At 42.7% G+C, this 22,190-nt stretch overlaps 1 protein-coding gene across 7 annotated transcripts in view; it reads right to left on the bottom strand.

The window, feature by feature from the left end:
• NFYC (nuclear transcription factor Y subunit gamma) overlaps positions 1-22,190 on the bottom strand; it is a 94,031-nt gene that overhangs the window by 32,194 nt on the left and 39,647 nt on the right. For 6 of the 7 annotated variants that reach the window (XM_043994732.1, XM_043994730.1, XM_043994729.1 and 3 more), the window contains one exon: positions 3,118-3,230. In XM_043994732.1, the coding sequence (XP_043850667.1) occupies positions 3,118-3,222 (105 nt within the window). In that variant the 5' untranslated portion in view covers positions 3,223-3,230. Of the gene's footprint in view, positions 1-3,117; positions 3,231-10,977; positions 11,001-22,190 lie in introns of those variants that run through there. The other variant, XM_043994727.1, reaches the window with a different exon arrangement.

Genomic DNA, 22,190 nt, shown 5'->3' with positions numbered 1-22,190 from the left:
CTGCACAGAAGTCAGAGAAGAAAGCAAAGGGCTAAGATTGAACACTCTGAAGCATCTCTGCACCAAGAATTGCGGGGGGGGGGGGGGGGGGGGGGCCTTAAAAATTTTAAACTTGGTTGTCTCCAGCAACAACAATGAACTTTGAGAGTGACTCACAAATCCAAAAGTATTTTTGTTTGTTGGGAATACAATCCCAAAGAAAACTAACTCACTCACTTTAAAGTTCCACCACTTCCTCACTTAGGTCTCTTTTCTATTTCAGCTGCAGGTAGGGAAGATAAGTGATCTATCACAAAGCACAATGGACTTGAAATCTAAAGCCCTGAGGGACTTTAGTTAGTCCACCTGAACCACAGAGATCTCCTAAAATGGGATCTTGTTTAAAGGAAGAAAAACTATAGGAATAAGCTTTTAAAAAAACCAACCCAAAACACTTTTAGGCTGAACTTGCATTTTATATAGATCTGGAGCAAAAGTATGGCCTATACTTACGTAATATAGAACATTTTCAAAAACAAAATCTTTTCCCATGTTTCACCAAATAACCACAGTATGAGAGAGTAGGAAGGGTGCCAGCCCTTTGTTTTACAGATGAGATCACTGAGGCCCAAGTTAAGGTTCTAAGACTGTTTCCTCCCCGTGATCTCTCTTACTGGTTATTTGTGCCTATTACACTTCAATATCTCAAGCACCTGGGGTTTTCTTCATATGGGTATTTCCTTCACAGAGGCGGATTTGCCACTTTAGTGTTATGATATCCTTAAGTTCCTCTGGGTGAAAAAATTCATCCCCCAGTGGCCACCATCTTTCTGGTAATGAGCCTACCTGAACTTTGTTAGGGCTGATTCCTGCATGGCAGGGGCGGGCATCTCTTACTAGACTGGAACCTTTTCTGGCTGGAGAGAACCAGATGGAGCTCACACCCTATTGGTGCAGCCTTTGAAAACTCACAGTCACCTGAGGCCTCCCTGGGGCCTTTGGTACAGACAAATTCTGTTTATTACAAAGGAATGGAGTTGCAGGATCAAAAACCAGAGAAAAGGGGAAAGGCCAAGTCCTCTTAACTGCCCAATCTTTTTTATTTTTATTTTTTTAAACCAAGAAACACAGCCTGGGGTTAGGAAATAAGTCCTCTATAAATCTAAGCCATGACCAATTCTCATTACAAAAGATGCCAGAGAGGCAGCTAGGTGGCGCAGCGGATAGAGCACTGGCCCTGGATTCAGGAAGACCCGAGTTCAAATCTGGCCTCAAGACACTTGACACTTACTAGCTGTGTGATCCTGGGCAAGTCACTTAACCATCATTGCACACACCCCCCCACAGGAAGTCAGACTCCTTTAGGTAAGTGTAGATGAATCTGGCTAAGACCACTGTGGAGAGAAGACCTCTAGACATGTCTTCTGAAAGATGCTCCTACACCACTGGCCACCTTAGGCTGGGGTAGCCATGATGATGAGACGGTCTTAAAGACAACGCCCCAAGGATCACTGCCTCGCATTGCGTATGGAGCTTTCTACAACTTACACAGCTTTCCTGCACATGCTTGCAGTGGGTCTTCAGTGCACCCAGGAAAGCCTGCACAACATGGCTGAGCAAGGAGTAATCACAGTAGCAGGAGAGAGAGAAGGCAGCCAAAGCCAGTCCTTCCACATCCCTCCACCCTTGTGTGAGATCCAGGTTTTGTTATCTCTCTTGTACACAGGAGGACACTAAGGCTCTGGGGTAAAATTACTTGCCCAAATTCACACAGCTGGTAAAGCCAAGGTGAAAATGGTGATAAGCAGCTAGCATTTATACAGCACCTACCATGTGCCAGGCACTGTGCTAAGTGATTCACAATCATCTCATCTGATCCTCACAATTACCCTGAGAAGAAGATGCTATTATTATCTCCATTTTACAGTTGAGGAAATTGAGGCAAGGGCACTAGATGACTTGCCCAAGATCACACAGCTAGTAAATGACTAAGGCTGGACTCGAACTAGGTCTTCCTAACTAGGATGTAGGCCCAGGATCTCTGCCCTGCCAAGCCAGTAATCTTCCCATGGCACTCACTGTGATGCCTCGAGTCATGTGACTGCGGTGTGAAAAGGCCAGCCTGAACTTATTGTACCAACTGCTCTTTTCCACTCTTTTCCTTTCACAGCTCTATGAAACTCAACTTCCTCATGTGTAAAGTGGGGATAAAAATATTCATAGCATCTACCTGACAGGGTTAACTGTGATGAATGTTTTTCTACTTTAAATAGCTTATTATTTTCCTTCCTAAAAATTAGAGATGAAGATGTTTTGGGGTTTTTTTCCTAATCGTCTTGCATTTTGGGAACAAATTTGAAATTAAAATAAAAGAAGCCTTTCCAGGCTACTCACTATACACATTTTAGCATTGTTATCACAGTAGATCAGTTGGAGAGACCTCAGAAGCTATTTAGCTCTAAGTATTATCTGAACAGGAACCCCTTCCACAATACTTCCCTAACTTCCATGTGACGGTGTTCAGTGATAGGAAGCTCACTATATCAAATCAGCTTGTTCTAGTTTAGAACCATGCCATGTGTTAAGAAGCTTTTCTTTATGTCAAGTCAAAAATCAACCTCGCAACTTCTGTGTTTTTTCTAGTTCCCCCAAACAAAACAAATTAATCCCTCCCCATGATGCAGCACTTCAAATTTTTGAAAGCAGAAAGATCAAGTCCCTTCTCTAAATCTTCTTTGTCCCCAGTTCCTCCTTTATATAGCAGGAAGACACCACCACCATCCTGGACAGTCTCCACTAGACCCATTCAGTCTGTCAGTCAATTCCTAAAACAAAGTACTCAGGCTTCTTACATCAGAGGAGAGTGGACCTATCACTTGGGCTTGGGCTTTTCTGGACACTGCATCTCTAAAAACACAGTATAAAATTACAAACTTTCTGTGGCTGCTGTTATACTGCTGACACAAACTGTACTTAAAAGTTCACTAAGCTGCCCCATCCTTTATATGTACAATGTTGTTGCTGTTGTTTTTAGATCTAAGTGAAGGGATTTTGTTTGTTTTTATTCTACTTCTTCATGCTGGAGTTTGTCTATCTTTCTAGCCTCTTAAGACAAACAAGGCTGCCCTTCTTCCTTACCACTGTCAAATTTCGGATTTCTTCCATGACACGAGGCCAAAAGGACTGGAGGCTCTGCTGAGCATCACTGCTGCTGGTACTGCCAAACCCTCCATCAGTGGACATTCTGGTAACTGTGGAATAAACATATATCCAAGATATCAGAAATAAGGAGAGAGGTCCAGCAAAGATCAGGCTGTTAAGAGACTCTATAATGTCCCAATTCACTTTTTTCTTTGTGAAATTTTAATCTATTAAAACTCATATATTCATGTCGAGAACATGTTTCTGTGCAGAGGAAGCAAAGCTTCCAAACCAGATAAATCCTATAACATGTGTAGCAGCAAGATCTGCCCACCTCCCCCATTTGTACTACAGTAGCCACCAAGGAATTTCAACTGAAACAGCTTCTACAAAAGAACTCTGGGAAACCTCAAACTAGGCAACAGTGTGGTCTTACACAGCTGTTTCTAGGACACTTGAGTTTCAATCTAGATTCCTCTTAGACAAGTTACTTCATTTCTCTATGCCTCAATTTTCTAATGAATGAAAAGGATATTAATACTTGTACAATGTATTTTTATAGGACAGTACTGAAGGTCAAATGAAAATATAAAGCGTCTCAAAAGCCACAAAGTATCATGTAAATGTCAAATAGAATACCCTCAAAAAAAAACCCCCACCAATTTAAATACCTGTTTGGGGTCTTTAGCTTTCTGGTCTACCAGAAAAAAAGATCACATCGAAAATCTGCCCTGGTTTTATCCACCCTCCCAAGAAAATCTGGGCTTCCCCTACAGCAGGCCAGAGAATTTGTTAGACATTCTCTAGTCAAAACCAACTGCAATAAAAATCATACACAAGAGCCTCAATAGGAGTACCTGGGGGCAGCTAGATGGCACAGTGGATAGAGCACCAGCCCTGGATTCAGGAGGACCTGAGTTCAAATCCAGCCTCAGACACTTAACACTTACTAGCTGTGTGACCCTGGGCAAGTCACTTAACCCCAATTGGCCCACCAAAAAAAAAAAAAAAAAAAAGAGGACCTGAACTTCATTAATTGTTTGAAGACCTTATGGCTGTTCTCTTTTAGAATTAAGGATTTTTGTTTTTTAAAGCACAGGATGATTTTCACGGTTTTATCAAAAGGGTCTGAGAGCTACCGCTAGAAAGGGGGTAGGAAGGTACTAACCTATAACTACTTCCCACTTCCCAACCTGAATCTTACTGTGTGGCGCCAAGCCAACACCAACAACTGAGGTAGCAGAATCCCAAAGCAGCTCACGCTTTAGATCACCGAGAAACAATAGAGAGTTGTTGTGGCAGCAGAAGACCAAAGACAGCATTCTAAGCAACTGCTTTTGTGTGGAAGAGGGAAAAGTGAACAAGAAGCCATGGATTAGTTACACTCTGGACACGACTATCAAGTTTTGCAATATTGAAGAGACAAGTGAATAGATCCAGGTGGCTTAAGTGCTTACCTGGCAAACGCTTACTTCCATGGCAAAAAAATAGCTTAATTAAACATAAAGGGAAGAGAAATTCAAGCCATTAACCTAAGAATTCCTGTATTTGGGAATCATTTGGAAAGGTTTCACAGCAGTGCCAAGATGCTGGCAAAGAGCTCAGTAAGAATTGCTTCAATTCAGAAGATTTGTGTGTTCTCGCTCTTGTGTGGTGTTGAGTATATATGTAGAACAGGATGCTGCATGACCAAACTTGTTATTCTCCAGGCCCAGGAAGTCCTGGTACAGATGCTGAGCAGATTCCTTCTCATTTGAGGAAAAGGGGTGGTGGGGGGGGAGAGGAGAAGAGAAAAGGAGACATGGGGAAGGTATAGGGTAGGGGAAAGGTCAAAGCCAGGATTAAACAATGACAATTACCAACCACCCAAGTATTACCTAGGGTCATGTTGGAAATGCTGTGTAGTGGCGGAGCAATGGGTTTTGATTCTAAATTCCTTAAAGAATTTTTTTTTTAACTTTCTCAAAGTTCAGGACTAGGGAAGGAGAAAGTTTCCAATATTTAAAAGAATTTTAGCACAGGCATAATAGCATTAGTGTCTGGTGATGTAATGGGAAAAACCACTGAGCCAATTTCTGGTGTTAAAGATAACTAAGAGTAACTAATTCCTGGGAGATACCTGAGAGGGAGTGAGGTTGGCCCTGCAGATACCACCAGAGGGCAGTATTCTAACCTACCTTTAGAAATGGTTGATTTACAGAATCCCAGTAGGTAAAGACCTCAGAGGGCATAGACTTAGAGCTAAAAGGAACCTTAAGAGATCACCTAGTCCAAACCCCTCATTGTGTAAAGGAAGAAACGGAAATCCAAAGAGGTGGCTAAGTGGTACAGTGAATACAGGGCTGGGCCTGGAGTCAGAAAGACCTAAGTTCAAATATGGCCTCAGACACTCTTGTATAACCTTGGGCAAGTCACTCAACCCCTGCCTCAATTTCCTCAACTAAACAAAAGTATCTCTCTCCTAGGTTTGTTGTGAGGATCAAATGAGACATTTGTAAAACGCTTAGGAAAGTACTTGGCACATGGTAGGCACTTGATAAGCAGCTATTCCATTCCTTCCTACAGTAACTCATCTAAGGTATATACACACCATTAGAGAAGCAGTATGTCTGTGGTCTGAACCCAGGTTCTCTGACAATCTAAAGTTCTTTTGTCTAGTCCCCTAACCCTTGCATGAAATGTGAATTCCTGATATAATGCTATGTCCTAACTATTGATCATCTCTTTTTGAACACTATTAACTGTCTGACCCAAAAGGAAGTCACTGGCCAAGGCATGTTCACTTATCATTTACACTGTTTAAATATTACCCCAAGTAGGACTGGATTTCAAAGAATTCTTGGCTACTGACCAACGTTACCCAATTTCTTCTCAGTAACTTCCTAAGGGATGGCAAAATCGACTAGTGGGGAGAGAACCACCATTCTGCCCAATCTGAAACAAAATCTTTGTCAAGGAGAGAACAGTGTCAAAGAACTTTCTTGTTGGGGGTGCCTCCCATCCACATGTGCAGAGGACACAAGGCAGAACAGACAGACCTTCAAGGAGCTTACAATGGCACAGGTACAAATGAGCACAAGGCAGAATGCAAAAGGGAAAGAAGAAAAACCAGGGACATCCCAGGACAATTTTGGGAGGGATCTCTTCCACTTGGAGAGACTGAGGGAAGGTTTTGAAGTACCTGAATGGAGCCTTTAAGAAAAAGGAGCCAAGCAACCCAACATCAACTGTCATCAAAGGACCCAGATTTTGAAAACACGAATTCAACAAGTCGCATCTACAAAAGCCTATCCAGATCCCTCACACAAGATCATGGATATCCAATGTAGGCCACAAAAGTTTCCAACAACATTCCAACTATGGTATCCTTCAGTAGGATGTCGGTAAAAGGGAGGGTGGCCTGCCCTCTGGCCAATGGAACCAAATCAAGGCACCACCCACATTCAGCAAGTACTCTAACACATTGCTGGGCACTGTCTGTCTGGCCAGCTGCTACACAGGCTGTTGATTTCACGCCTTCGTGTTTTCCCATTTTGGCCATGAAGGTGGTGGAATGGTCTGACAGCAAACATCTGAAGGTGAGCCTCAGAACCCCCTGAATGGGTCTAAAATGGCTGGCTCAGAGCCACAGACTGTTGCAAGATGGGTCACACAAGAGGCCAAAGTTACCAAATCTTTCTGGAAACAGGAAGGCAACAGAGCTTTAAAGAAACAAACCAGGGCAGCTAGGTGACACAGTGGATAGAGCACCGGCCCTGGAGTCAGTAAGACTTGAGTTCAAATCCAGCCTTAGACACTTAATACTTACTAGCTGTGTGACCCTGGGCAAGTCACTTAACCCCAATTGCCTCACTAAAACAAAAACACAAACAAACAAAAAAAACCCAACAAACACATTTCACTTGAGTGAGACAGTTTCCCTGAGAAACCCACATGTGTCTTGTTAACAGGAAAAAAAATAGTCAAAGACATTCCTTTAAGTTTTATGGAGGCAGCCTAGTAGAGTGGAGAGAGCACTAACATGGATGCTAGGAGGGCACAGATCCAAGCCCCAGCTTGGAAGTTCATTAGCAATTAGGTACTGGACAGATTGCTTCCCCTTCTTGAGACTCAGCATCCTCATGTGTCAAACAAAAATAATAATACTCATGCTACCTACTTCACAGGATTGTATCTACAGAAAATGCTTCATGAATCTCAAAGCCTTTTAGTTTTTTAATTTTACTTCTTAGAGGAGTTTCCATCTATGGGGAATGGCTACATAAGTTATGGTTTATTGTACCAAAGAGATGATGAAATAGTTTCAGAGGAAAACAGGGAAGAATTCTATGAACAAATGACAAGGGAAGTGAGAACTAGGAGAACAACTTATATAATGACAATACAATAAAAACCAATTTTGAAAGATTTTAGAACTCTGATCAATGCAACAATAAACCACAATTCCAGAGGACTGAGGATGAAACACACCACTTACCTCCTGCCAAAGCGGTGGTGGACTAAAAATACAGAAGACATACATTTTTGGAAAAAGTTAATGTATGAATTTGTTTTGCTGGACAATGCATATTTGTTATGGGTGGGTTTTTTTTTCCTTTTCTTTTTTTTTGGCAGGGGAGGAAGGTGGAGGGGAGAAATGATAATAGTAGCCAGCATACAGTACTTTAGGTTTTCAAAGAGCTTTATATATAAATATTATCTCAGCTGATCCTCACAACAACCCAAGAAAGGAGGTGCTATTATTATATTCATTTTACACAGGAGGACACTGAGAAAGGCAGAAGTTAAATGACTTGCCCTAGGTCACACATCTAATAAGTGTCTTAGGCTGGATTTGAGGCTGGAGCCTTCCCGACTCCAGGTCCACTGCTCTATCCACTGCGCCACCTGCCTAATAAATGCTTTAAAAAAAAAAGTTTTCATCTATAAATATTTAGTAACTTCAAAAAGAAAAGGGCAAAAGGAAAGAAAGAAAGAAATTATCTTCCTAGTAAGTTTAGAACAGAGAGGTAGCCTGGCATAGTAGAAAGAGAAAACCTGGATTCATATTCTTTCTGTGTGATACGTGCCGGAGATATGGCCACGGCCAAGCCACTTAACCCCTTTCTGTGCCCCCAGCAACTCTCTAAGATTCTAAGTTGTCAACATACATCAGTAGAGGGAGGTTCCTATACCAATGAAATCACAGACCCTTTTACCAAAAGAAAAAAAAAAGAAAAAGAAAGGGAAAAAAAGGTTAGAATAATATATTTTAGAGTAATCTTCCCAAAGGGTGGTAAGCAGCAGCCTGGCAGTGTCTGGCTTGCGTGCCAGACTTGGGTTCAAGTCCTGTCCTGCTTCAGACACTTACTTTCCAAAGCCAGAAAGGTGACAGCCAAGAGGCTTAAGTACCAGGAATGGTCTCGTTGCAGAGGCAGGACTCTGAAATGCATCCATTCTTTGGGAAAGAGGAGAGGAAATAAATACTCAGGAAGAGGATGTCCCTGGGTCTTTACTCAGGAATAATGACTCCTGGTAGAAGTGAGCAAACTCTTTTCTACTAGTGCTGGTTTCCCTCCTAAAGCAATAACACCACTAGCACTCACCACTAAGCCTGTAAGTTTGATTCCTGTAAGGCAGGTTAGCAGAACAGAATGGGTGCTGGATTTGGATTCAAAGGACCTGGGTTCAAATCCCAACTCTATTAGACACCTGGGTCACTGTGACAGTCCCTTCCACTCTCTGGCCTCCATTCTTTCCTCTGTAATTGTAATACCTACAACTGCTACATGGGTTATCAGGTGCTTTTTTCTCATTCTAACATTCTGACATTGTAATACAAATGTTACTACGGTCATTTTACATGAAGAAACCTGCAGGTCAGAGACCTTAAGGGACTTGCCCATGGTCATACAGTCATTGAATGAGGGACTGCACCAGGTGATCTTTATGATCTGGCCCACCCATAAATCCTCTGATCATACCTGTCAATCCTTTTACAAGAAGACGAAAAGAAAAAAATGACAGGGAAAAAGATCTCTTGACATGAGATGATTAAAAAAAAACGCCCCATGGCCCCCCCCCCCAAAAAGACACAAAGGGAAGGAGATGTGGCTCTCAGTAATCAAGCCAGTTAACATTTTATCATACTAGGGGAGACAGTGAACTATGTCATTTCTAAAACACCCCAGCAGCAAAGTGTTCCATTTTTTTAAAGATCCCCCTGAAAACCTCTGAAGTTCTTGCTCTCGACAGGTACTAGGCTCATCAAATCTTCCTAAAAGCTGACATGCTGAGACACTGAAAAGATGTACCAAAAGTCATCACACATTAAGAATACAAAAGAATATAGGATTAGATTACATCGTGCCTGGTTTCTATACTCTATACCTTCAGGCCCTAGTCATAACCCTTCATGCCGATGTCTTTTATAGCCAGCTCAGGCCCAACAGAATACAGTTTTATAAAGTAATGAGGGGAAGGTAATGATGAGAAAATGACTTCTTTGGGGGAGGGAAGACTGTCTTGTCTAGCTCCCTCCTCTCGGCCTGGCCTCTCTCCTCACACTAAGACAGAAGAGTCAGAAGGGTTTCCAATGAATATAAGCCTCTGAAGACTGGCTGAATCTAAAGGAGTCTCTACCAAAGGCCTTTCACTCTCCATTGCCAGCTGTATCAAAGAGGCCAATAAAAGTGAGATTCTGGTTACTTTGTACTGTATACACTCTGGGATTTGTACAGGAATATAATTATTGTACAAATGGTTAAGTGCAAACTTTTATGATGTCCCATTCCAGCCACTTGCTGCTTGCTCTACCTCTCAGAGATGATGGTCCTCACCCATGCCCTTGCTCTACCACACATGATATAGTTTTGACATTTTAAAAAAGGCCACCATCTTGATCCACTGCCTACCAAGCCTAGGATGAATCCCAAATTGGCAGAACTACAGTAACTGCTCAGGTAAGGAGGACAGACTGCTCCTTGCTGAGAAGCAGTTGGGATCTGAGCAATACTGGTCTAAGCTGGGCCTCTGGGCTTGACTTCCCTGTCCTCTGTGAGTTTTACAGTTGTTCCTACTCTGGAGCACCAGATTTAAGAGATTATCTATTCCAATACTCTCATTGGAACATGAGGGGCCTGACACCCAGAAAAAGAATGGGACTTGCTCAAGGTCGCATAGCTTAACAGATGCAGAGCCTGCCCCAGACCTGAGCTGTAAAACCAGGTCCTCCCTCCAGTCTCCCTCAAAGCGAGTCTCAGGCCTTCCCGGCCCCTGCAAAGATCTCCTCTCACTCTGCGCTCATTCCTCTCTTTACCAAATGCTATCTTGCCTCTGTCACCCTGTGATGGCAGGGAGGTTCTTTCTCTCCTTCCTTTTTGGGAAGATGACTCTTCAATGATCTTTATTTGCTTACACACCACATATTCCGGCAATCTTGATTCAAATCCTAGCTCTGCCACTTAGATATATGTTGACCTTGCTCTAGGCACCAAGAAACTTAGATGATCCACAAGATCCCTTACTTTAAATATTGTGATGCTATGATCTAGTCCCTCCCTCTGAGATGCAGAAATCTCCACCAGCCTCACTCACCATCTCCAAACCAAAAAGAAGAAAAAATACCTTTTTGCTAGAAAAGTTCTCCAACAAGAAAGATTAGAGTGCCACAGGATACTGCTGCCTGGGATACTAGACCCTATGCCAAAGGCTTATATAATAGAGTAGGCTAATCGTCAGGAAGGAAAAGAACAGAAAGGAAGGGGGATGGGTAGAGGAGAGATGGGCAGAGACAGAGCTGAGCTAAGGTGCCACAGCTAGGCTCACTTTTGCCACCACCCAGAAAAGAAGAGGCCCAAGCTATGCCACTACAAGTACCATTTTGGGCACCTGTGCCCATGGAAATCCTTTTTGTCCTTCAGGGCTCAGTTCTAATGTCACCTCCTCTGTGAGATCACTGACAGGATCTATTTTTCCCAGACCTCATAGATCACTTTTGTGCTTCTCATGTCCTACACCGTGGCAGCTGTTTGCACGCCTCCCCCCCCCCCAATCATTAGGGCAGGAACTACACCCTTAGAGGCAAAGTCGAATGAACACTGGACTTGGTGCTGAAAACCTCTGTCCACATACTCCCTGTGTCAATGACTAGCTACGTGTCCTTGGTCAGATAGCATGATAAGGTAGCCAGGGCACCTGACTGGGAGTCAGAGGACCTGGGTTCTGAATCATGACCACCATTAACCAGCTATGTAACCTTAAGCAAGTTAGTTCCTGTGTCTGGGCCTCCATTTTCCTCCCTCAGAAAGGGGAGGAGTTGGACTGGCTGACCTTCAAGGTCACCTTCCAGCCCTTAGGTTCTATGAGCCCTGGGCCTGTAACCCAAGAGACAATAAAGCTTCTACAGCCCACTTCATAGGGTTGCTGTGAAAAAAGCTTTCTGTCAACCCTAAAGTGCTTTATACAGGTGAGTTATTATTGATAATAAGAAAAATAATATCAAAGTGTGTGTCAATGTTTTTAAAGCATTACACAAATGAAAAACATCATCTTTAAGAACAGCATCACCCTCTGTGACTGTCTAAAATCTAGCTTCTTCTTCCTTTTTTTTGTTTTTGTTGTGGGGCAATGAGGGTTAAGTGATTTGCCCAGGGCCACACAGCTAGTATGTGTCAAGTGTCTGAGGCCGGATTTGACCTCGGGTCCTCCTGAATCCAGGGCCAGTGCTTTATCCACTGTGCCACCTAGCTGCACCTAAAACCTAGCTTCTTAAACTGAGGCCAGGTAACTGATTGTGGGGGTTGAGAACATTTTGACAACAGTACAAGATTATGTACACCTATTTTATACACCTATATATCCAGGGTTGCATAAAAACTTGTCAGGCAAAAAAGGGTTGTGAGTGGAAAAAGTTTAAGAAACCCTGGTCTAAAGCACTTTGAAAAGTACTTGATTCACAATGACCCTGTGAGGTAGGGGAGGGAACTATGATAATCTCCTTCTTACAGTTCGGCAAACTGAAGCTTATCCAAGGTCACACAGTAAGTAAATGTCAGAGATGGGATTGGAGCAATAAGTCCAGGGGGCATTGGCTACATCCAATTCTCTCTCTTGGCTCTGCCCAGTCAGATTACACCCACCTGGCCCCTCCCCCAAGATAATGAGCCAGATCCTTCGGATAAATAGGTTTGGGAAAGGAATTATGAATTGATTGTCCTAAGTTAACTTTCCCAAACTAAAACCAAGGCAGGATTTAGTATTTTTGGACTCTTTAGACAGATATAAATTCTCAGTATAGATTTAAATCTGATTTCCAGAACTTACCAAACATCCCTTAACCTTCCCTAGGAGCTGTATTCACATAGGCCAAAGGGGATGGGGTGCTCTGGTAGGGAAAGTTGATTCTTGTGCACTCTAAAACACAAGGATTGAATGCCCTGGGGAAAGCAGAGTGACTTGATAAAAAAAAAAGGGGGGGGGGGGAGTGAACTAAACACAGTAGCCCAGTGAGCTTTTAATTAAACATGGTTAAGGTTTCTGCTGAACCAAGCAAGAGAATGCTAGGCTTATCGCCAGGAACCTTATTAGTTTCAAACCATTATATGCAGAGAGCAACTTCCCCACACTTTCTGAGAACCTATTAGAGAGTCTGTGTAACTTAGCTGTATTGGAGACCATTCCTTCAGCCACTGATCAATGCTACTTGTTCTATGTGAGAGTATACCCAGCTCCAATCCCAGGGGCCAGGCTGTGAACCTGCTTTTCAAACTGCCTTATGGGAAACCATTCCTAAGGTCTTAAAACTGCTTCCCCAAAGACCAAGGGCCTGAGCTTGCAGTCCACTGCTCTGCTTAGGGTTGGCTCACAAGGGCATATAAAATTTCAAACTGGCAACAGACCCACCTTTACAAGAAAAAAAGATGCCTAAGCATCAAATAGATTCCACTTACTATCCTCAACACCACCTCTTTGGGCTCGAAGCCAAACCATAAGGTTGTCATCAGGCTGGTAAAAATATATACACCACAACTAGTTGAACTAATGAAACCAGAGTGGTCCAACTGGGAAGGGGAGGGGAGAAAGAGCTTTCGGAAGGTCTGCATTCTCTGAAAGGTTATTATCACCATGCCAAGACCATCAGTTCAAGTACAAAAATACAGACCAACAGGATACTGCCAAAAACTGGGTGAAAGATGAGTTACTCTTCATTCCTTCTGCAAGGCTATTCACACTTAGAAGGCCTTGGAAGCCACAGATGCACAGAATGCCTTTGTGTGATACAGCAGGACCTGAGTTTCCCCCACTCCCAGTTGCTGAGAAGAGGCAACTCAAACAAAAGGGAGAACAGGTAAAGCAGCTTAGATGAACTTATTTAAGAACCCTGCTCAAAGAGGCTTGCCTGCTCTGAGATGTGAATATATCATTATTCAGGGGGCACACGACCCTCACTTTGCATCTAGTTCATAGAAGCAGTGTTTTGTTTGTTTGTTTTGGTTTGGTTTTGTGGGGCAATGAGGGTTAAGTGACTTGCCCAGGGTCACACAGCTAGTAAGTGTTGACAAAAGCACATATCTTGCTAGTGGACCTGGCCTCAATAGGACTAGCCTAGGGGTCTAAGGGTCAGAAGCCTGGGAAGTCTCAAGTTTCTTTTTTTTTTTACTCAACTACAACCTTGTGGGCAGTCTTGGGCTGTTCCCTGCACTTCTCTGAGACCCAAGTCTCCATAGTCACAGCTTATTATGTAGAGAAAGAGTGCTAAAGAATATGGCAACATTACAAAGCTAGGCAAGCCTGACCTAACTCTAAACCCCAAACAGGCAGGGAAGCTGGTCCATTCTCAAAGACCATGTATGTGCTGGCATTCGGTTTTCATGAAGAATGAGTGAGATTAAGTTATGCTTCAACATTTCCAAAGTAGTATGGGACAAACCTTCACCATCCATCACAACTCCTCTCCCCTTAGTAAGGTAGTCAACAAGCAAGGGAAGTGCTTCCAATGTGCTAGGTCCTGGGGGGATACCAAGAAAGGAAAAAAACAGGGTCCCTGCCCTCAAGGAACTCACAGTCTCATGGGAGAAGACCTTTAGGTTTTTGATTTTCACATGCAAGTCACCCACCCTGTCTCCTACAACTGTGATTCTTTTGAGATAATGGTATCCTATGATAAAAATAATAACAATAGCTCATATTTAAATCATACTTGCTTGCAAAGCCCTTTATATACATTACATTAGCAGAATCAAAGAAAAAGTACTTCACAGCCTGACAGCAATAGTAGAATGGTAGAATTTTGGTGTTAAAAAGATAAGGCTTTGACAGGAAGCAATTTCAGCTTACTAAAAAAATCTTACTATTTCTCCAAAGGAAACAGGGAACGTCTTTTAGCATGAGACACAGAGCTGAGGAACAAGGATAAAGGGATAGGAAGGGATTTTATTTGAAGTCATCCTACACCATTCCCCTGTAAGGAGCCTCACAGGTGATCCAACTAGCTTCTCTCCGTCTCAGATGTCAATAACTAATGAAAAAAAGGGGAGTGGGGGCAGGGAGAGGATGGCATCCCAGGGCTAGAGTCATGGAAATAGGGTATTAGAATGTGAATGGCTTTCCCCCAATTTATAAACAGAAAATTATTTCTCATCACTTTAATCTGAATTCAAAATAAGTGGTGTAGAAAGGAAGAAATACCCAGGCCAGGACATAAATCACTAGGAAATAGGATGCCACACTGACCATCAGTACCTATTCAGCTGCTGTCTCAACATTACCACAGACATAATTCTTGAAACATTATTTGTGAAGGCAGCTGTAGTGTAGTGGAAAGAACTGGACGTGGAGCCAGGAGACCTGTTCAAATCCCTGGATCTGTCACTTATTTACTGAACTGGATGACCTTTAAGGTCCCTTGCAGCCTCAGTTTCCTTGTGTGTCAAATGGGGGATCATTATCCCAAACCCACATCCCAAGGATTGTTGAGAATCACATGAGCTAATTTGTGTTGAGATGTATGTCATCAGCACTGCCTCTGATCCCTCACCACTCAGTGACATTAGGAACTGTGGATTCTTTGCTACGTAGGAGGAGGTGGAGGGAGGCAGAGTCCAGAAATAAAGGCCTCAAGGGAAATGACAAAAAGGAATTCCATTTTTCTGCTCACTCAGAGGTTTAAAGGACTCGAATTGCTCAGACAGGGAGCAGCCTGAAAGAATTTTCCTGACTATTCATTTGAAACATGTGACCAAAACTTCTGGAGGTTTATAGGTGTCAACTCTTAAGAGGCTTGCTTCTGTTGTAATCTGACAGCAAAAAATAAAACATGGGGGGCAGCTAGGTGGCGCAGTGGATAAAGCACCGACCCTGGATTCAGGAGGACCCGAGTTCAAATCCAGCCTCGGACACTTGACATTTTTACTAGCTGTGTGACCCTGGGCAAGTCACTTAAACCTCAATGCCCCACCAAAAAAAAAAAAAAGTAAAACATGTTAGCCGATTCATATGCTTAATTGTACAAAGACCCTCTAATCAAGAATTCCCAGCATCTGGGGATGGTTTTCCTACCAGGCATCTGCAAACCCCCCCCAATTTGTTCTCCTTTCCATTTTCCTGCCTCAATTGTTCCCACAGTTCTCAGAAACTACTATCTTGTTCCCATTCATCCCCTGTTCCCTGCTCAGTTTCTCACTGTTTTGGACCACCTCTGGATTGTTCTCCTCTGACACTTCTCCCAGCTGAACTCACTTCCTTCTCAGCTCAAGATGAGCAAAGACAACATCCCAAACATGAATAACTAGAATATAGAACAACAGTCCATTCTTAGGGCCACAGAGGTGCAAAGTCTTCTGCAAGGTTCCCCTGCACCCCCAACCATCACAATGCTCTGTCCACACTCCTTCCACATCAAGGACCTATACACTTCAGCAGCAATCTTCTTTGGTTTCTGTGGCTTAAAAAAAAAAAGCTTCCTCCAGTGGTCCCCCTTCTGAGGGTGGTTCTCAAATGAGACACACAAGGTTTCAAGGTTAGTAAGACCTGGACCAAGCCTGAATTCCACTAGCAGACTCTTCTAAAACCAAAGGGCACCTCCCCACCATAATGAGGGGGACCAGGAAGCACTGAACATATTACATACTCATTAAATGTTTGTTGAAGTGAATTGAGTTTTTTAATTTTACATTTCCCAAAGTACTTGCAGGCTACTATTCTTCTGCTCCAGGGGTTCTTTTATTGTTGTTTTTGGGGTAATTGTATCAGGAGCTCTGTGTATTTAATGTCTTTCCTCCGCCATCTTGGCTCAGGCTACTATTCTTGTTGCACATTTATTAAGTTACCTGCTTTCTCCTCCATCCCAGGCCCAAGTACTACCACCAGTCTTCTCCTGTTTGTAGAATATTCCTTAAGAACAATTAGCTCCCTGACATCCCTAGGCCACATTCTGAAGCACAGGTGCTTGAAATTTGTAGAGGGAGAAAGCCCTTGAAAATATAATTGCTTAATTTCTTTTCTCTGTATTTTTCTTACCTCCCTCCCCCCACAACATGGCTAATGTGGAAATATGTCTTGCATGACTTCATAACTATAATGGGTATTTATTTCTTGCCTTCTCAATGGCAGAGGACGGACTCTAGGAAGGATATTTGGAACTGAAATTTGTTTTTTAATTTTTTAATCACTGAAGTGTGTAGTCACCTACAAATCCCCATCATTCCTTTGCAAGCTCTCTGCCATTGCCTAACTCCCATTACCCACTCCTATCCTCCACCTTCCAGAACAGAATCACCAATCTAGCCTGATTTGATAGGGGGCACCGTTTTTAAATGGTGGGTTCTGTCAGTTGGGTAATCTACCTAAAATTGTTGTGGCATTAAAATTTTGCTTTGCTAAAGTAATGGTTCAGTTAAAAATATGGACAGAGTAAGAAGGAAGTCAATGTGAGTCTGGGCTCTGCTAATTCACTGACAACCTGAAATCCCTGCCAAATTCTATCTACTTTGTTTATAACAAAAACTTTTATTGTTTGAGAAGGGACTAATCAAATCCTTCAATGTGTTGGCTAACTCATACAACCCATAAATGCCTTAAAAGCTCAGCTTTAGGCGTCATCTTTTCTAAAACTTTTCCTGAGACCCTTTACTCCTCAAATCATCATATATAAATGCTGTATCCCCTAAAAGAATATAAGCACATTAGGGGCTTTCTTTTTTCACCTAGGACAGTGCCCTGCACACTGCAGGGGCATAATAAATGCTTGAACTAAACTGACCACTCCTAAAAAGCTTATTGCACACAGATGCCAGGCAGTAATAATGACAAACGACTCCGTGATCTGGGAGTTAGATTTCCTCATGTACTTAATGAAGGAGTTGGATGAGATGATCTCAAAGGTCCCATGTAGTTCTAACATTCTGCAATTTGTGTAACATTTTATACTTTCTTAAGCATTTTTCCTCCTATCATCTCCCTTGATCCTCACAACTGACCCAAGAGTGTGCAGAGGAGGATTGATTACCTCCATTTTCCAGATAAGGAAACAAATCCTTAGGAAATGATGTTTTCAATTTATTGTATCCACCATGGGCAGGGTGGTGTGCTAGGGGCAGGTCTTGCCCTTAAGAAGCTTACATTCTACTTTTCTCCAAATTCACCCAAATCCATGGCCTAGCTCAGAGAAAAACAGTCTCCTAACCAGGAAGGCATTCTTCTGCTGAGGCACTAAGTGGTGCAGTGTGTAGAGCACAGGCCCTTAAGTCAGAAAGACTCATCTTTCTTAGTTCAAATCTGGCCTCAGACCCTTACTAGCTGTGCAACTCTAGGCAAGTCACTTAACCCTGTTTGCTTTCATCTGTCAAAGGAGCTGGAGAAGGAAATGGCAACCCACTCCAGTATCTTTGCCAGGAAAACCCCAAATGGGGTCACCACAAGAGGCAGTGACTGAACTCAATTGAACATTCTTCCCCCTTATACCATGCTGCTTCTTACTAAAAGGGCCAATCCGATCTCAGATGAACGTAACCTAAAAATAAGAACTTGCAACTTCTTGCTCAGCCTGGAACACAAATCAAAGCAGCCTTTGAACTTCAGCTCTGTAAAAGGAGGAATTTGGACTGTGATCACTAAGGTCCAATTTAACTTATTCAAGGACCATGCACGAGTCTTGGATTTTCCTGATTATCCAGTTGGTAAAATTCCTTAGATACCTTGAGATTTTCTGATCGTGTTTCTTACACATTTCAATGGACACAAACTGGGGTGAGAAGGCTGATGTTTCTCCAATTTGCTGCAGGGAGTATGGTGCTGGGGAAAGAAGACTGGACTTGAGATTCCCTCCAGACTGCATCATAAGCTGGGCAATTGCTACCTATGTGATATTAGGCCAGTCGGATGTGCTTCTCTGGGCCTCACAGATGAAGGGAGGAGGCTGAACAATCGCTAAGGTGGTTTACATTCTGTGACCCCTAATGTCTCTGTCTCAGCACGCAGACTGAACTATATGATGTTAATTAATGCAAAAGAAACCTGCCAATAAGTGAGATGGAAAAGGCCTAGAACTCTCATATTTGCTCCCTGGAGGGCCTGGAAAGGAGAAGCAACACTTATCTGTTCACAGCAGGCTCCAAAGAAAGCCCTTAGCCCAGCCGAGCCCCCTTGTCAAAAGATGTTTCCAAAGCCACATGCTACAGGAAGGATCATCTGGCTAGATTCTTCACAATTACACTAGCAGACTGTAAATGGTGGTGACACTGCTAGGAGGTAGAGAAGACAGTGCACAGGAGGTCAGTTCTTTTCCCTCTCTGGCCCCTAGCCTGGAGTCAGTCACATTTATTAGCTAAAATTAAATCATTAAAGTCATTTCACCATTCTAAGCCTCAGTTTCCTTATCTGTAAAACAAGGATAATATGATCTCACAGACTGTTGTGAGAACAGTATTATGGAAACATTCCAAGTGTTACAGAAATGTTTTCTATGTTTAACATGATAGTAATGTATAACCCATATCAAATTGCTTGCTGGCCTTGGGAGGGGGGAGGGAAGGGAGAGTGGGAGAAAAATTTGGAACTCAAAAAATAGCTTTACATGTAATTGAGAAAACATTTTAAAAATCAAAAAAAAAAAAAAGAAATGGGCTAATCAGGTTGCTCAGAAGTTCCTGATGGCCTCAAGGATCAACAGATTTGGCTGCTGGACATTTAAAGCCCTTCACGTTCTGGCTCCAGCCTATCCTTCCAATGACCCCATATCACAAACAACATTTTAGCCAAAAATATTTTACCTGAGGTTCCCTGTACACAATGTTCCCTATCTCCCACCTCCCTATCTTTGCATCCCATCCCAGTTGTCAATGCTCTCCATCTCCCCCAAAACATTACTTCATCTATACTTTGTCTAGGTTTGGTACTGACTTATCTATGTCCATGTTTCTCCCTCCTGCTTAAAGGACATGAGCTTCTTAGGGCAGGAACTGTTTCTGTCTTTACACCCTCAGTGCCTAATGGAGTCTGGAGCACAGGACAATCCTTAAACGAGCATGAAATAGCTGTTGTTGTTATTATCATCTCAAAGCCAAGAACCAAAATACAAGTGACCCAAAGGTCAATGGAACGATGGGTGGTGGGAGTAAGTCAATTACAACACATTATCAAAAATGACTTGTGTGTAAAATACGGCATAAAAAGGATCATGCCAGTTCCTGGAAAAATAATAAAAGAACCAGAGGAAGACCTTCCGGGATGGGTAGGGAGGATTTACAGAAAGAGCTGGATAATAGGAAACCACAGAGGGGTTGTGACCCAGCTCAATGAAGAGAGTAACCACATCAATGAGATTCAGGTTCCACTTACATACGATAGTGTCAGTTAGACTGCCTCATCAGAAGGCAACAAGGACACTGAAGAAAATACAGCCTTTGGTACTAGGGCTAAGAAATTCACTTGCAATGGAAGAGTCAAAGGCTAGAATTCAGTGTGGAGGTACCACATGCAGAATAAAGAGAAAGCCTTCAACGAACAGGCCTGTAATTAATTGATGAACCTTAAAAACCATCTAGTCCAACATATTCATTTTACAGATAAAGGAAATTGGGACCAAGAAGGGAGGGAGGAAGGAAACAAGCATTTATTAAGCACCTACTGTGTCAGGCACTGTCTGAACACTTTACAAATATCTCATTGGAACTTCACAATAACCCTGGAAAGTAGGTGCTATTATTAACTCCACTTTACAGCTGAGGAAATTGAGGCAGACAGAAGTAAAGTGAATCCAGCATCACACAGCAAGTGAGAGTCTGAAGCCACATTTGAACTCAGGACTTCCTGACTCCAGGCTAGTGACCAGAGAGGGAAAAGAACAGTATGTGGGACACAGGGAACTAAAACCCAGGTCTCCCAGCTCCTAGGTTAGCATTCTGTGCAACACACTACACTAATTTGCTGAGCAATTCTGGGCAAATCCCATTTCCTGAGCCTTGGTTTCCTGAAGTTCAAAATGAGGGGTGTGGATTAGATTAGATGGTCCCTAATGTGCCTTCCAGTTCCATTTCTACTTGACTTTTTTGAGGAAAGAAAAGAATCCATTTATCTACGCAGGCCTTTGACAAAGCTAGGAACCTTTTCTGAGAGTTTGCATTAGTGTGTATGTCCCAATAGCTACAGAGGAAGAAACGGTCACACAGACTTGGTCGATGCAATCAGATAGCCTAGCTTGAAGTTGACCATCACTGTCCCCACCATTGGCCTCCTGTTGTCCTTAGTTTAGATTTTATGTTGAGGATAATTATGAAATGCTTAGCCTAGAAATTAATATTATGAGCACTATGTTCTACTCTGACTCTAAATATAGCCTTTCATATTGAAAGCCCTGCTAAATCCCCTGGATGGAACCAATGCATTCAGTTCCCAGTAATTGACTATCCGTGTGTGCCTGCCACTCTGTAGTGTTCGGCCTGTTCATGGCACTATAAGTGACTTGCTGAGGATTGGTGGGAAAATTACTGCCTGTGTGCCTGTGGTCTGTTTTAGGTACTTTCATGTGCGATGCTATTGTTTGGGGCTTTGCAAGACTAACCTGGGTAGTACCAGCCCCAACTCAGCTCAGCAGGAATTCAAAGAAAACAAGCCCAACAGCCCGGGCCTTTCTAAGTAAGAGATGTGTATAGAGAGAGTTCTCTAACTCTCAACTCTGGGGAATACGAACATCTCCATAGGAATGAAACTTGGAAGGCTTTGGCTGCAAAGGAATAACCTTGAGGCTGGGGTCTAACTGAAAGCCCAAGACTCTGAGCCACACTCCTCAGCATTCAGCGCTCCATCCTATACACATAAATGCCTCAATTTAGCAGTAGCTCAAAGCTCAGAATGATACAACACAACCTCAGTTATCAGTGAAAACTGGCTGCTTAATCTGGCTATTTCAGGACAGAGAATGATTTCCCTCTGTATTTTTTAGGTAACTGTGCCTGTTGAGATGTGCTCAGAGAAAGCATTACTGCCAAGAAAAAGAGGAATCCAAGGGACCTCTCAAGTCCTTCCACCTCTGATAATCTATGTTCTATGATTCCTTCTAGTCCTTACAGTCTATAATTCCACGCTCTTTGCTCTGGTCATTTTAGTCTCCTTTCTTCCTTTGAACCAAGCAGTACAAGGTTATAGGCTAAGTTACACTACTTTTGAAAGTTAAACATTTACCAAGCTTTTTTCTTTTAGCTCTCCTTTACACTAGAGGGGGCCTCCCTCTACTCCTTCCCCTTCTGACCTTCCTTTTCCTAAGGCACAGAGCCATAACAGCATTTACAGCAAACTCTTTTCATTTAAAAAAAAATGCATTCCATTGAACACCACAGAAGTAGAACTGGGTTTTGAGAGGAGAAACATGAGAGAAAAGCAGATATGAGCAACACCAGTGGGAACTGACCAAATGAGCAAATTTTTTCTAAATGGAAAACTAGAGAAGTTCTAAAGATTGGAGATCCCACTCAATGAAAAGCTGAAATAATTGACTACAAAACAAACTGAATTTCTAGGAACTGTGGCTATACCACTAAGTTCTCAACAACCACTGCTGGATGAAGGCGTTTACAATTGTTACAACAAACTCTACA

Source organism: Dromiciops gliroides, chromosome 3 (assembly GCF_019393635.1).
Source record: "Dromiciops gliroides isolate mDroGli1 chromosome 3, mDroGli1.pri, whole genome shotgun sequence".
Lineage (NCBI taxonomy): Eukaryota > Metazoa > Chordata > Mammalia > Microbiotheria > Microbiotheriidae > Dromiciops > Dromiciops gliroides.
Note: the sequence above shows the minus strand (reverse complement) of the source record. Positions and strands in the feature narration are given on the sequence as shown.